At 36.9% G+C, this 15,846-nt stretch overlaps 2 protein-coding genes across 3 annotated transcripts; both read left to right on the forward strand.

Annotated features, from left to right (window-relative positions):
- The first annotated feature begins 576 nt into the window (after positions 1-576).
- On the forward strand, positions 577-8,135 carry LOC107852920 (protein N-terminal and lysine N-methyltransferase EFM7). Of its 2 annotated transcripts, none has more exons than XM_016697954.2 (7): positions 577-735; positions 827-888; positions 5,939-6,072; positions 6,846-6,991; positions 7,159-7,230; positions 7,389-7,490; positions 7,572-8,135. In XM_016697954.2, the coding sequence occupies exons 1-7, from the start codon at positions 675-677 to the stop codon at positions 7,739-7,741; spliced, it is 747 nt and encodes a 248-aa protein (XP_016553440.2). In that variant the 5' UTR covers positions 577-674; the 3' UTR covers positions 7,742-8,135. The 2 variants fall into 2 exon arrangements, with proteins under 2 accessions (XP_016553440.2, XP_047254231.1); XM_047398275.1 differs by having other exon boundaries at positions 5,939-6,068; positions 6,923-6,991.
- A 1,332-nt stretch (positions 8,136-9,467) lies between these two features.
- On the forward strand, positions 9,468-15,088 carry LOC107852925 (cis-prenyltransferase 4, chloroplastic). Its single transcript, XM_016697960.2, has 3 exons — positions 9,468-9,954; positions 10,325-10,392; positions 14,110-15,088. The coding sequence occupies exons 1-3, from the start codon at positions 9,568-9,570 to the stop codon at positions 14,555-14,557; spliced, it is 903 nt and encodes a 300-aa protein (XP_016553446.2). The 5' UTR covers positions 9,468-9,567; the 3' UTR covers positions 14,558-15,088.
- Positions 15,089-15,846: the final 758 nt, after the last annotated feature.

Here is a 15,846-nt window from a genome sequence, read left to right on the forward strand (position 1 = left end):
AGAAGATGCTACATAAGATTGTGATGCAAAGGTTTAAGGATGTTCTCATTAGGGGGAGTTGATACGCATTGTACTCTCTTTCTCTTACGAGGTTTAGTCCCACTGAATTTTTCTTGTAAGGTTTTTAATGAGGCAACTTATATGCGTATTGTTAGAGATGTGTACTCTTTTTTCTTCACTAGATTTTTATTTTCACTGGATTTTTTCTAGTAAGGTTTTAACGAGGCACATTATCTATCTAGACATTCAAGGGGAGTGCTATATATGTATTTATATTATAGTGATTGTCTATCAAGATCTAATAAAATCTAGTTGACATCTATCAGAATTTGAAGTATATATCTTTTAGTAAGAAATTAGGAGTATTTTTTCCTATAAATAGAGAAGTTTTATTTATTGTATTCTCAATCAAGATGATCTCTCATCCTTCAAGAGAAATAAATCCCCTATAAGTAGAGGGGTTTTATCTCATCCATCAGGAGAAATAAAGTCTCCCTCTTCTCTCTCAATTTATTCTTGTTGTTCTTTATTTATATTTCATAACAAAAACCAATATATTTTTCAATCACAAAGAAAAGAGGGGTAAATTGTAATTTAGAGAAAATATATGGCTAGGTTTGTTATTAATAAAACTGATTAAAAATTAGCCTTCCTCTGTTGCCCAAAAATTTCCGATGGATGCTGCTCTGTTTTCTCCTTCTTCCCTGTTTGGCGTCAGTGATAGCGACTCCTCTGGTAATTTTTTTAACTATTTCCTAACTATATTCATAAACTATTCATTATTTATTAGTTAAATAGATTTTTTTTTCTTTTTTTTCTGGTGCAGATGAAGAGATAACGGAGACGCAGCAAAATTTTGTGGAGAGGAAGCACCTGTTTCCTGAAATGGTTAGTTTCGATCTAAGTTGCTCGGACTCTTCAAAATATGTATCTGCACACGTGTCCGAGCAACATAGGTTTCAATTGTACTTTCAAGAAATACCCCCGTTGGAATTATTGATTATTTGGGCTTTGTGGTCAGCTCCCAGTAATTTTATACTAGTAGTTATGTATGACACTTTCTGTTTTAACTTATTTGTCTTATTTGTTTGTCTGTTTCGAAAAGAATAGGTATTTACTTTTTTGGCGACTCTTTGATTCAATCTTTTACGTGAGATATTTAAGACCACAAGTTTAAAAGATGTTTTGGTACATTCTACTGCGTCTATTTACTTTTACTTGTCACGCTGCTTTTCGAAAGTCAAACTGCATGAATATTGACCAACATTTTATGGATTGTAACTTGTAGTATTTTTCGTATAACTTTTGAATATCTAAATTTTAAATTTAAAATACTCAATTTAATTCAATTTAGCTTCAAAGATTAGTCAAATTGACTCTTCTGGATTGAAATGTGACAAGTAAAAGTGAACAGAGGGACTACATATTTATTCAAAAATCTTTTTTATTTTCTTAAACTCCTTGCTTGTTAAAACCAAATAAACAAACTGAAACAAAGGTAGTAATTATTACCATTAAAATTCAAGAGCTGAAAAAGAATTGAGTATCTAGAACTTTAGACGTCAGTACAATACTCAATATTGTAATACCACTTAAGTCTAATTTTTCCTCGACATTCCATTTTCTATCACAGTCCATGTAATACCTCACTACTCTCTATATTGTTTTTCCTCTTTGTGTTGTTGCACCTACAAAATGAGTCAAAGCTCTCAATTTATTGGGAATGAAAAATATGCCAATGTCATCAACGACATAAGCAAAAGCTAGCAATTTCAACAATTCCAACTGAAGAGACTTTGGCTGATTTGCCAAATATATAGAAGTTTGAAAAAAGTTATGAAAGGAAGAAAACATCTTCCTTAAAACATGGAATTATGGGGCTAGACCCCACAAATCTTTCCTCCATTTCCATACACCTAAATGAGGTTCCGTCTTCTCATAGAGAGCTCATGCTAACAAGTTCTCTACACAGATCGGACTTGTCTCTTAGTATTGCCTTGGTCAGCATATTCGAAGGATTTTCACTTGTGTGAATCTTTTGACGTGAAACAATTCACTCTGCACTTGTTCATGAATTCAATGATATCTCACATCAATATATGTTGTTTTTATATGGCACATGGAGTTTTTGCTCAAGTCTATTTCACTTTGGCTGTCACAATAGATGACATACTTCATTTGTTGCAATCCATGTTTTTGAAGATATCATTTAAGCCATATCATTTCCTTTCCAGTTTAGTAGCTGCAATATACTCTGTCTCAGTTGTAAATAGTGCAACACATTCAATGTTATCAAAGGCGTGCTTAAAGTGCGTTTAAGACCTAAAGCGAGGCTCAAATGTGTTGAGCGCTTCACGTCACTTAATGTGTGCTTCAATGTCGTCATCAATTTTCTAAGCCATACTTTCCTTGCCAATGAGCCTTTTCTGAAGAGGCAACACTAAACAATTGATATTTCACTTTATTGTGTTTTTTAATTTCTTTGTTCATATATTTGCTATTCATGCTTATAATTGTTAATCTTGAACTACAATATATATATTAGTATTCTTTCCCTCTTTGCGCTTTTTTTCATTAAAGCACTTTATTCACATTTTCCGCTTAAAGTCCCAATAAACCTTAGAGCTTTTTTTGTGTTTTCGCTTTTGATAACACTGGACACATTTCTGCAACTTCTATTGTCATGATATTGCCTCCTCTGGAATGCAAACAAATATCCAGTAGTGGATTTTCTGTTATCAAAGTTACGTGTCATATCAACATCTATAAATCAAAGCAAGGTTTGCAATACCTGTATTTTTGGGTGAATGATGGAAGCCAACACATGTAGAATGGTTACTTTGAATGACATTAATTATGCTATTTTGAAGGGGGAAACGGAAGATTTGCTTTATCTCAAGAATTTTCATCAACCAGTCTTTCTATAAAGCTAGAAAATAAAATAGATGAAGAATGGAGTCTGTTGCACAGACAGATTTGTAGATTTTCTAGGTAATGGTTGAATATAATGTGTTGAACCATAATTTTAGGGAGATAATGCTCGAACCCTATGGGAGCATCTTGGAAGTTTGTATGCTTGGAAGACTGGAAACAACAAGATGTTGTTGATATAACAAATGTTGGATTTAAAATACCATAATGATTCTTCGGTGACAAATCACATGAATAATTTTCAGAGAATCATGAACCGGTTATTTGTTATGGGCCTTAAATTCGATGAAGAAATTCAAGGCTTGCTTCTACTTAGTTCCCTACCAGACTCTTCAGAAATTTTTAGGACTTCACCGTCAAATTTTGTTCCAAATAATATGATTGATATCTATGGATTTTGCCAATAGTAGCCCTCTGAATGAAGAGATGAGATGAATGTCTCAATGTTTTATCTTTATCGGATGTTTTGGTGACTAGCTCTAGGGGAGAAGCATGAAGTGTGGTTATCAGAATAGAGACCATTGTAGAAGTAAATTCAGAGGCAAATTATAAAGATATTGAGTGTTATCATTATCGGTTGAAAGGACACACAAAGAAGTATTGCCGGAAGTTGAAGAAGAACATAGGCAAGGAGGAAAAGAAAAAAGATGGCAATGAAAATTGCGTAGCCACCGTTACTATCGAAGATCTTGTTATTGTCCTTGATGCATAAATATTGCTTGTCATAAGTCAGGTTGGATTGTGGACACTGATGCCACATCTCACGTGACATCACAGAGAGATTTTTTCTCATTTATACCCCAAGTGATTTTGGAAATTTGAGTATGGTTACTAAGACAGTATCTAGGGTTGCTAGTATTGGTACGATTTGCTTGAAAACTAGTATTGGAACTAAACTAGTTTTGAACTATGTAAAGCATACACCTGATGTGTAAAATGTTTGTTTGCACTTGATTCTAGTGGTGTTCTTGATAATGAGGGATATGTTAGTATCAATGGTGGTGGAAAATGGAAACTTATTAAGGGTTCCTTGATTGTGGCTCATGGTACCTATCAAGGATGATATGTTGATTGTGGGCATGCATACTTCTAGGATTGACGAGTTGTAGAAATGGTTGTGTAAGTCTTTTGCTATGAAAGACTTGGGTTATGCTAAGCAGATTTTGAGCATAAGGATTACTCTTCTCAAAGAGGAAAGGATTTACTTAACACTGGAGAAGTACATTGAACGTGTATTGTAGCTTTTCAAGATGAAGAATGCTAAGCTTGGTAGCACACCTCTTGCTGGTCATATAAAGTTGAGCAAGAAGATGTGTTCTACAACAAAGGATGAGAAAGAAAGCATGGATAGAATCCCATATTCCTCCATTGTTGGAAGTTTAATGTATGCAATGATATATACTGGACTCAATATTGCTCACACAGTTTGTATTGTCTGCAGGCTTCTTGATAATCTGGGAAAGGAGCATTGGAAATTAGTCAAATGGATTCTGAGGTACCTGAGAGGCACAACAGGTGATTGTTTGTGATTTGGAGGATATGATCATGTGTCGCGCTATCTACAACTGAGGTGGAGTATATTGTGTTTACTGAAGCTTGCAAGAAAATGATATGGCTTAAACGATATCTTCGAGAACTTGGATTGCAACAAATGGAGTATTTGTCTATTGTGACAGTCAAAGTGCAGTAGACTTGAGCAAGAACTCCATGTACCATGCAAGAAAAAACACATTGACGTGAGATGCCATTGGAATCATAAACAAGTGAAGTTTCACATCAAAAAAGATTCACATAAGTGAAAATCATGTGGATGTGTTGACCAAGCAATACAAGAGACAAGTCTGACCTGTGCAGAGAACTTGTTGGCGTGAGCTCTCTTTGAGAAGACAGAGATACCTCTTTCATGTGCATGTGACGGGAGGGGGAGATTTGTGGGGTCCAACCCCATACCCCATGTTTTAAGGAAGATGTTTTCTTTCTTTGGTAAGTTTTTTCAAACTTCTGTAGATTTGGCAAATCAGCCAAAGTCTCTTCAGTTGTAATTGCTAGCTTTTGCTTATGTCATTGATGACATTGACAAGTTTTTCTCTCGGTATAAATTGAGAGCTTCGACTCATTTGGCATGTACGCCAACACAAAGAGGAAAAACAATATAGAAAGCAGTGAAGTATTCCACAGACTGTAATAGAAAATTTTATATGAAGAAAAAATTAGATTGAGGTGTATTTTAGTGAGGTGGGCAGTTAAAAGAGGGTTATTTCTTTTGACTGTGTAGTGGTCATTTTAAGTAATGTACTTGTGACTATAGAGTGCAAAATTCCTTGTTATAGTGATATCAGTTGCTTCTCTTGACCCGTGTTTTTTCCTTATTTAAAAGGTTTCCACGTAAAATTTTGGTGTCATTATTTTCCCTATTTTATCCCGATTATTTAACGGGGAATATTTTGTTGTTATTCTGCGTTTACCCGACTCACTGAATTTATCTGATTATTCTTTACTCTATGTATGCTCAAGGACATGAGATGTGCTATTTTTTTGGTTTATGCATTGAAATTTTTAGCGGCTTGTTGCTGATCAACTCTAGTTAGTTGGTTTTAAAAGAAACATCGTGGTTGCAATGTAATGATCTAATGAATCCTTCCAAGTTATCTGTAGTTCACTTGTACAATTACCTGTAAAATTTTTCTTCCTTTCCATTTCCTTCTGTGGTGGTTGGATGTTTGGGTTTATATGGTTTTGATATATTTTTTTCTGCACACTGATGCCATCTTCCAACTAAATAAATAGTTTTTGAGATTGTTATTGATATGAACATTCAGTTGATTGACAAAATCTTTACTTGTCAGAAGTTAATAGGAATCAAATCAGGTTTCCAGTGTTTATAACAATGCTTCTGTTTCCTTGTATTTATGCCAAAGTAAATGTGTGCAAGGGATATGTGAGTTCTGTATGTGTTGTTTATTGCTCTGTTCAGCATGGAAGCTAATACACTTTGTTTTGTCCACAGGAGTTGCTCATCCAAGAGTTCACTTTTCACCAGATGAATGCTAATTTACTTTGGCCTGGGACATTTGCATTTGCAGAATGGCTTGTGCAACATACATCCTGGTTAAGAGGGCGTCACATAATTGAGCTAGGCAGGTAGTACCTTAAAGCATTCAACATGTTGTCCTCTCATCCGATAAGGTTGGATCTTCGTCAGTATTTTCTCTGCTAAATGGTCTCAGCTTGTGCCCAATGCCCAAGCTATGCAGAATTTTCTTCGAACTTCACAATGCAAGGGTACCTTGCTGCTATTCTATTGAAATGTTCCTTGTAAAATTGAGAAACAAACTTCCTTTTCAATATCAGATAATGTTTCTCGTTACTGACTGTCAAAATTCCAATTGTCATTAACTTGTATTTGCTTCTTTAGGCAATGTTGACACAAGTGTTGTTCCACCTAAATTCCTTCAGTTATAACACTAAGCTTTGCAAAGTAATAGAGAACATTAATAAGATCACTTCTTGATACCAGGAGAACAATGAAATCTTTATATATTCAGTGGCACAATTGAAGATGAAGCAGGATCCCAGCGTGAATAAAATGCAGTTCGTGTTACATGCATGTTTTAGAAGTGATTTGTGAAGTTTGTCTATGTGAGATGTTTGATCTTATTGTTTTTCGTTCTTTTCTGTTATTCAGTTCGTGATCCCCATTTGTAGTTGTCGTGCTATCATCTGAAAGAGTCTATTTATATGCTTTTTTTTGCTGTCCTTTTGGTTCTCATGTGTATCTAATGTGATAAGAGGAAAGTGTGAGTTAAGAATTGTGTAAGTTATAAACATCAACTGGTTTGTTTTCCTCTTTCTACTCCCTTCCCTTTGTGACTTGTACATGGTGGTCCTTGTGCTACCTCTTGAGTTTGTCACAGTGGCACTGGAGCTTTGGCAATCTTCTTGAGAAAATCATTTCATCTTGATATTACAACGTCGGACTATGATGATCCAGATATTGAAGAGAACATAGCACATAATTGCCGGGCAAATGGCGTTTTGCCTGTCCTTCCTCACATAAGACGTTAGTTCTTTTCTCCATGAAGTTTGTTCTTAAACTTCTTTTATCACCATGATGCTAATTCTCCCTGGAGAAGAAAACTATAAACCATGAACAATTAACTTCTGTTTTGATCTACAAGTTAAGCTTTCTTGAGAAAACTTCCGAAAATAAATTGGCTTTTCTCTCAGATTCATGGGGAGATGTGTTTCCAGTAGCTGATCCTGACTGGGACCTCATAATTGCAAGTGATATCTTACTATGTAAGTAGTTCGCCTCGGACTTCCTTTGATCCTGTACGAGACATGTTTACCTTATTATCCCTTGCTATTATCTTGTACGTATCAGCTTGTCATTCTTGTGCGTATCTTCTAACCTTCCCTTTAATTTCTCATCGTTCTTGTTCATTTTCTACATGCAGATGTGAAACAATATGAGAATTTGGTAAAGACGCTATGCTTTCTCTTGAAGTCTTACAAGCCAAAAGTTAACAAAACAGGTTCTGGAACTAGTGAAGAAAAGGGTGAGTATATACTTTTTGTAAAGCTTACCTATTAATCTTAGACAGAAGTGATTAAACGGTCTATCTAAACTTATGGCTCAGATATATGTCCATTGCCTCGGCCAGCTTTCTTAATGAGCTGGAGACGCAGGATAGGGAAAGAAGACGAATCACTCTTTTTCACAGGATGTGATAAGGCCGGTCTTGAAGTAAACCATTTGGGATCTCGTGTGTACTGCATTACGCCCAAAGAAACCAGCACCATTGGATAAGTATAAGCTATGGTAGAGTGAAGTTTAAGAGCTGTGGAACTGAGGCTCAACTTTGTGCTGGCAACCCCCACCGTGAGGACACAGAGGTCTAGTATCCTTTGCCGTATCTTCATATGTTATTCTTCTATTAGATGAGGCTCATGCATGTTCTGCAATGCCCCTCATTAATGCTCCTCCGGTATGAAAAGTTCTTAATGCTAATTGATGTACGCAGATCTTAATGGGTGGTAAACGAAAATTTCTTATTTGCTTTTCGGGAATCATGAAACTATTGAGTGTAGGGGAAAGTCCCATGACGAAATGTAACTCATAGCCTTGCAGTGGATCATTTGATGTTTTCAGGATTTCAGTAGTGATTACTGTTATCTGGTCCATCTTAATCTGACTTTTTCACGTATATTCCGCAGCAATAGATACGTGAAATTGCTCTCTTATGTCTACTTACAAATTGAATTGAAATAAATGATCTTTTCCGGTCTCTTATTTCCATGCTTTTAACTGGGAAGCAGCTCAGTCAATTTGCATTAACCAAAAGGGATTATCAGTACTCACAAGCTACTTTTAGCTCCTGTAATTGAAGAATAATTGCTATCACAAAGTTTTCAATTTCACAAATAAAACTCGAGGGCCTGAAAAATAACAAAGAAAGTAGTATAAACAACAAATACTGCGTCTCGAGACACGTGAATATCCGTATATTTCCTATTAAATCTAACTGTAGAATATCGAAGAGCACAAAAAAGCATCCAATTTCGATAAAATTAAAGGACCAAAATTGCTGAAGTACATATTTTAAGGGTCCTTTGGTTCATTAGTATAAGATGAAATATCTCGTTCAACTCGGTATTAATCCAAAAATTGTAATCTCAAAACTATAATTCTAAAATAACTTGATCTGCGAATCAAACGTGTATCGGTCGGTTCGATTTAGTTTTGTGTATTATTGGTTCGATTTTATTGATTTTCTATTTGTAAACACGCTAAATCAACAACCAAACCAATAAGATATTCGTTAATGATTTTCAGTTAATTGATTTTTGCTTTTAACGGTTTGATTTTCAGCTTAACTGATACGGAGATGCTCCTCTAATTTTTATTTTTTTTGCTTTCTCTTATTTTCATTTGTTCTATACTGTCTTCATGCATGAGTTTACACAAATTACAAACACTACGATAACAACTATAAAATGCAAAAAAAAAAAATAATAAAGTATGTACTTAAAATTTGAAGTCACTATTATATAATTAGACATAAAAATATAACTGTAATATAATTATCAGTTTAACCATTAACTATATAACCTTAAAATTAGAACCTGAACCAATAACCTAATAAAATTTCTTACAAAACCGTTAAACCAATCATTCAATCTCGATAAAACAATACTCCATTCGTTTAAAAAAGAATGACCTACTTTGACTTACACAAAGTTTAAGAAAATAAAAATAACTTTTGAATTTTGTGGCTTTAAATTAAAGTTATGTCTAATGTATCAAAATGTCCTTTAATCTTATGGTCTTAAATATGTTATGTGAAAAGTTGAAATTAAAGTATTATAAAAAAGAGACGAGGTTATTCTTTCTTAAACAGATTAAAAAAAAAGTAAGTCATTATTTTTTAAACGGAGGGAGTAACAATTCTGTTCGATTTGGTTTATGATTTAACCCACCCTAAACATTAATGTTTAAACCTACCTCCAAAGCAAATATAAAGGACCATATATTTTATTCCATCCTTTCACCACATCCATTGGCTTATCATCAACACCACAAATCTTCCAACTCAAAGGTCAACTCCCTCCAAACTCCAAATCCAAATCCAAAAAATGGCCTTGTCCCTCCACTTCCAACAACTCTTCCATTCCCCCACCACATTCCCCTCGCAACCAAAACCACCAACTACCCTTCTAACCACCCTCAAATTACCACCAACACCATCCCTTCCTCTACTTGCCATTGCTCAAAACGCCTCCCTTAGCAACATTGACAAAGTTGTGTTGCCTCTTCAACTCAAACGAGAAATGATGCCGAAACATGTGGCGGTTATAATGGACGGGAATAGAAGGTGGGCGAAAATGAGAGGATTTCCAGTTGCATTAGGATATGAAGCCGGTATTCGAGCTGTTAGGAAGCTGATTGAGCTGTGTGGAAATTGGGGAATTGGAGTTCTTACTTTGTTTGCTTTTTCATCTGATAATTGGTTACGTCCTAAAGTAACGTCTTATGAGTTCCTCTTGTTTACTTTCAGGCGTAATACATAAATATGTGTCATGTAACTTGGCCTCCGCTGAAATCCATATCGTGCAACTTTGGCTTTATATGAATAGACACAGTAGGCAGATGCATCCTACGTGGCAAATCTCACGCGATTTGTCATGTAGGACACATGTATTTGATGTGATTTTCTCGCAGGACGTGTGTCTCCATTTGTTCAACTTTATGATAATTTAAGTGTCCATTTGTGCACATCCAAAGTTAGAGGAAATAAATGTCACTTGAGGCCAAGTTAAAAAAGCATGTTTATGTATTACTCCTTTTTTTAAGTGTTGGGTTAGTTATTTGTGTTTGCTGTTGTTGATTTAGGTGGAAGTTGATTTGTTGATGGGCTTGTTCGAAAGAGTACTGGAAGATGAACTTGAAAAATTTGCCAGGTTATCTTCCTTTCAGTTGACCTATATTCTTATTTTTCTCTAACAGGGGAGGATTTACAAACCATTTTACAAGAACAGCGGAACTCAATAGCTTTCCCAAAACTTAAGAAATTTATTAAATATGTACAAATAATCTAGATGTTAGAACCCATATACTTCAAATCCTGAATACGCTATTGTTATCTAAATGTATGTAGAATTAGTTCGTGGTTGTCTTTTGTCAACACTCATCATTCATGAACAATGTGTTAATGCTGTCCCTAGCCTGCACAATGAAAGCTAATCTCAATAGATGTTTCGGCATTATAACTCATATAATGTTCGATTTGCAGACATAAAACTCTTGATTGCTAGCGTAATCTTGCATAACTAATAACAAATTTATGGTCCTTTTAATTTATGCGTGAAACAATCAAAAATGTATCTATAGACAAAAATGTTCTTAATGCAGACACTTCTGGCATATCAATCTCTGTATTACTTTTCACTGCATAAGAATCCTTATTATTAGTCCATTGTGTAATTGTATCGTAATATTGTATAACTAGTCGATCAACCAAATGACCATATAGTACATAAAACATGGTTATAGGGCTATGGCTGCAGTAATTCTTTTTACGGAACAGGCTTAAATATGTCATTGAGTTATTGTGTTAGGGGAACTGGAGCACTCAGAGAAGTGTCGGGATTTTAGCTATTGTAGACGTTTTAAGGTAGAAGAGGTTAGACAGGCTGTCCGCAGGATGCGAAGGGGTAGGGCGACGGGGCCGGATGAGATACTGGTGGAGTTTTGGAAGTTCGTTGGAGAGGCTGGTGTAAGGTGGTTGACTGGATTGTTTAATGAAATTTTCAGGACGGCAAAGATGCCCGAGGCGTGGAGGTGGAGTACCATGGTCCCTCTCTGTAAGAATAAGGGGGACATTCAAAGTTGCAATAACTATAGGAGGATTAAGTTATTGAGTCACTCTATGAAGATCTGGGAGAGAGTGGTCGAGGTGAGACTGAGACGGATAGTGTCTATTTCGGAAAACCAGTTTGGATTTATGCCCGGCCGCTCGACGACGGAGGCAATCCACCTAGTGCAGAGGTTGGTAGAGCAGTATAGGGAGAGGAAGAAGGATCTGCACATGGTATTTATCGACCTGGAGAAGGCATACGACAAAGTTCCCAGGGAGGTGCTTTGGAGATGCTTGGAGGTGAGTGGAGTACCGCTGGCATATACCAGAGTAATTAAGGATATGTATGATGGGGCGAAAACCCAGGTGAGGACGACGGGAGAAACTCAGAGCATTTCACTGACAGGATTGCATCAGGGATCTACTCTTAGTCCCTTTTTGTTTGCGTTGGTGATGGATGTGTTGACGCGACGCATTCAAGGGGAGGTGCCGTGGTGTATGCTTTTTGCAGACGATGTAGTTCTGATAGATGAGACTCGAGGGGGTGTGAATGACAAATTAGAGGTGTGGAGGCAAACTCTTGAGTCTAAAGGGTTCAGGGTGAGCAGAAGCAAGACGGAGTATGTGGAATGCAAGTTTAATGACGTGAGGCGGGAGAATGAGGTAGTAGTGAAGCTGGAAGCACAGGAGGTATGTAAGAGGGATAAGTTTAAGTATCTTGGGTCCGTGATCCAGAGTAACGGTGAGATTGACGAGGATGTCTCGCACTGTATTGGGGCGGGATGGATGAAGTGGAAACTCGCGTCGGGGGTGCTGTGTGATAAGAAGGTGCCGCCCAAGCTTAAAGGCAAATTCTACAGGGTGGTAGTCCGTCCGGCCTTGTTGTATGGAGCGGAGTGTTGGCCAGTTAAGAACTCCCACATCCAAAAAATGAAGGTGGCAGAAATGCGAATGTTGCGCTGGATGTGTGGACTGACTAGAGGGGATAAAGTTCGGAATGAGACTATCCGGGAGAAGGTTGGTGTGACTTCAGTGGAGTGCAAGATGCGGGAAGCAAGATTGAGATGGTTCGGACACGTGAAAAGGAGGGGCATGGATGCCCCGGTCCGTAGGTGTGAAAGGCTAGCGTTGGATGGTTTTAGGCGGGGTAGGGGTAGGCCGAAGAAGTACTGGGGTGAGGTGATTAGGCGGGACATGGAACAGTTACAGCTCACCGAGGACATGACCCTAGATAGGAAGGTCTGGAGGGCGCGAATTTCGGCAGAGGATTAAGGCCAGTTTGGGTCGCTAGTGTAGGGAACTACTTGGTGGGGGTGTTATTCCTGTTATGATTCCGTGTTCCGTGTTCCATATTTTATTACGAATCTATGTGCTTTCCTCTGCTTTCCTCTGTTTTATATTACTTATGGGTGCCGTATTTATGTTATGTAATCTGCTTCTGTGCTTTACTATGTGTTTGTGTGGTATCTCGTGCCTTGAGCCGGGGGCCTATCGGAAACAGCCTTTCTACTTCATCAGAGGTAGAGGTATGGACTGCGTACATCTTACCCCCCAGACCCCACTAGGTGGGAATACAATGGGTTTGTTGTTGTTGTTGTAGTAGTTAGTATCGGAATTATTTATTCCAGCATTTATACCATAATGATGGGAGAAGTTATATCATATACATGGCGGGATAATTGGAATAGTAGACTTCTTTTAAGCCGTTATTTGAAAATGATTTTTCAACAATGTATGCTCCACTAATTCGTGATGGGAGAAGTTATTCCATATGCATGGCGTGATAATTGGAATAACAGACTTCTTTTAAGTCGTTATTTGGAAATGATTTTTTCAATAATATATACTCCCCTAGTTCGTGATGGGAGAATGGAGAATTTCTATTGGTACGCCTCTTTCTTTTTCTTGCTTGCCCTAATCATTCATTGGTTTATTTTCTTGCAACTTTGGAGTAAATATTGGAGTTACTGAAACTAAAACTAATCAGTCACTGTAGGATAGAATTTCTGAGGTTTCTGTGCGTAACATTTATAATGATTTAGAATCAACTAGAAATAGCCGAAGGATATACATTAATACCTATTTTTTCTGATTAGAAAAATAGTTGTTGTTGTAGAAAGAAAAATATTTTAATGGGTGTGGGTCAGGTTATGTTAAATGAATCGATTGTTGACATGGGTGAGCTGATTTTATAACGACGATGACATGAATGAGCTGAACTTTTAACTGATGGCATAAATGAGTCATTTCTGATAGTTTAATGAAATATTTGAGCCTTTTTCCTTATTTTAATTAATGACGTGGACCTTTAATAAAAATTCACGTGATAAAGCTGTTTTTGAAAATCACCGTTAAAAATTAATGGCATGGATGAGCCGATTTTGTAACGGTGATGGCATGAATGAGCCAAACTTTTAACTGATAGTATAAATGAGTCATTTCTGATAGGTCAATAACTATAAGCCCACGATTATTACTTTTGCTAAGATCATTAACTAGTTCGAATTACCGTCTAGACTCGAGATGAATGTTTAACATGTTAAGACTCGTTGATGGAAAACTTCAACTTTTATTGGTGAAATTGCTTTACGAATATCGTTATTAGCTGAACTAACTGTCAAGATGATGCTTAACGTGTTACGGCTGTTGATCGACAAGTTTGACTTAAGAGTCTCTTTATGTTTGTAACTGCAACTTCATCGGTACCAATTCTGGTTTTCACTGCCAAATTTTATATATCAGCATAACCTCTCCTCTTTTTCTTCTTAGTGCTATAACTTTGGGGTATTATGATTGACTCTGCTTTCTTGGATTTCCACAGAGCAGGGATTCGGATATCTATAATTGGTGACACTAGTATGCTCCACAAGTCATTGCAGGAGTTGATAGATAAAGCTGTAAAGACCACTAAGGAAAATTCACAACTTCACGTAGTTATTGCAGTTAACTATAGTGGACAGTATGATGTTGTACAAGCTTGTCAAACCATTGCTCAAAAAGTGAAGGATGGCATTATCGAACCCGAAGACATCAGTAGTTTCCTAGTAGAGCAGGAGTTACAAACGAACTGTACTGATTTCCCATGTCCTGATTTACTTATAAGGACTAGTGGGGAGCTAAGACTCAGCAATTTCTTACTCTGGCAGTTGGCCTATGCTGAACTGTTCTTTTCACATTCACATTGGCCTGATTTTGGAGAAGCTGAATTTTTGGAGGCTTTGTGTTCCTTTCAACAAAGGCAAAGGCGCTACGGTAGTCAAGGCTCCTAGCTTTATGCCATGAACTTTTGGATAATTGTGAGGCTGAGAAAACCTTATGGAGAACATTGAAGGTCAGTTCTCATGAGAAACACGTTTGAGTACTTAAGAGCTATGTTACTCTGATCCTTTTTGGAAGATCCAACATGGGTGTAACAACATTAGGTTATGTATTAGGTAGAAAATAACGAGGACACACGGCATCAATAGGGGAGTTTGGGAACAAGGTAGTAACGAGAGGTATAACGACACCAAAAGCATGATCGGAGGAGACTACCCTTGACAAAAGAGCCGAAATCAGCAATTTGGAAAGCGGTAACACCAGAGAGCATGAAGTCCAATGAGTGTCGAAGGGCCCGTGTCCACATGACATGGCTAAAAGGACATAAGGACTGATGTGCAGATATTATCGTACTAACCGCTAACGGCATTGCCGTGTGGTCAGATCCCATTGAATGAAGTATTGTAGGGCTCAAGTGGAGCCATTTAATTGGCTCATGCCCATCATTTCAACTTCAAGCAATACAACAAAAATTCCATTCACATTCTTGCTCTCTAAGTTTTCCTTATTTACAAGCAGTCTTTACTTTACAATGTGATCCTTGTCTCATCGTCCTCTGAGCGAAAGCTCACATCTCTGGATCGAGCGTCTGCATACGGGAAGGAAGCCCAGTAGCTTCATCTAGCTTGCTATTTACTTATTTCGTTGTTCTTGCTTCATTGTTACTTAAAGAAATAGCATTATTCGACTGCTAATAACTAAATCTTAAAAAGTTATGTGTGTCCCAACTGGATTGTGTGGGCACATACTCTAATCCACTTAGATAGGAGAACTCTTACCACTCAATTAAGAAACGGAAAAGTCACAATGAAATATCATGAAATTTCTTCTATTATTACAAGTCTGGTTACAACTCTTTGAATACAAAATCAATACTCTACCTTGAAGATCTAGTCTAAACTACAAGAGCTACTACAAGGAAATTCAAAAAATACATACTGCTGGAGAACTCCACCGGTAAGCATGAAACTACTGATCCTACAATCACTATACCCTTAAAAAGGGTATAACAAGAATAGTATCAATGCAAACAATAAGTACTGATAAGCATCATCAGTCGACCTGAATTAAATCACATAAATATTTGGAATGAAGACATGCACTTTAAGAGCTTTATTAGTCAAACAACCTTCTTCCCCTAATTCTTCACCTCCCTTATCTTTTGCCAATCTCACTAATACTAAGTCAACTTCTATAACATATTCGACTCTAATGCACTACCTTTCAATAGTTTTGTCAC

This window comes from Capsicum annuum, chromosome 10 (assembly GCF_002878395.1).
Source record: "Capsicum annuum cultivar UCD-10X-F1 chromosome 10, UCD10Xv1.1, whole genome shotgun sequence".
NCBI classification, from domain to species: Eukaryota; Viridiplantae; Streptophyta; class Magnoliopsida; order Solanales; family Solanaceae; genus Capsicum; species Capsicum annuum.

Bases quoted from the DNA above. Each gene is read 5' to 3' on its own strand.
- LOC107852920 (XM_016697954.2), top strand. From the start codon at position 675: ATGGATGCTGCTCTGTTTTCTCCTTCTTCCCTGTTTGGCGTCAGTGAT. The intron at 6,073-6,845 runs GTAGTACCTTAA...AGTTTGTCACAG, and splicing joins CACATAATTGAGCTAGGCAG to TGGCACTGGAGCTTTGGCAA. The intron at 7,491-7,571 runs GTGAGTATATAC...CTTATGGCTCAG, and splicing joins TGGAACTAGTGAAGAAAAGG to ATATATGTCCATTGCCTCGG.
- LOC107852925 (XM_016697960.2), top strand. From the start codon at position 9,568: ATGGCCTTGTCCCTCCACTTCCAACAACTCTTCCATTCCCCCACCACA. The intron at 9,955-10,324 runs GTAACGTCTTAT...TTGTTGATTTAG, and splicing joins ATAATTGGTTACGTCCTAAA to GTGGAAGTTGATTTGTTGAT. The intron at 10,393-14,109 runs GTTATCTTCCTT...GGATTTCCACAG, and splicing joins GAACTTGAAAAATTTGCCAG to AGCAGGGATTCGGATATCTA.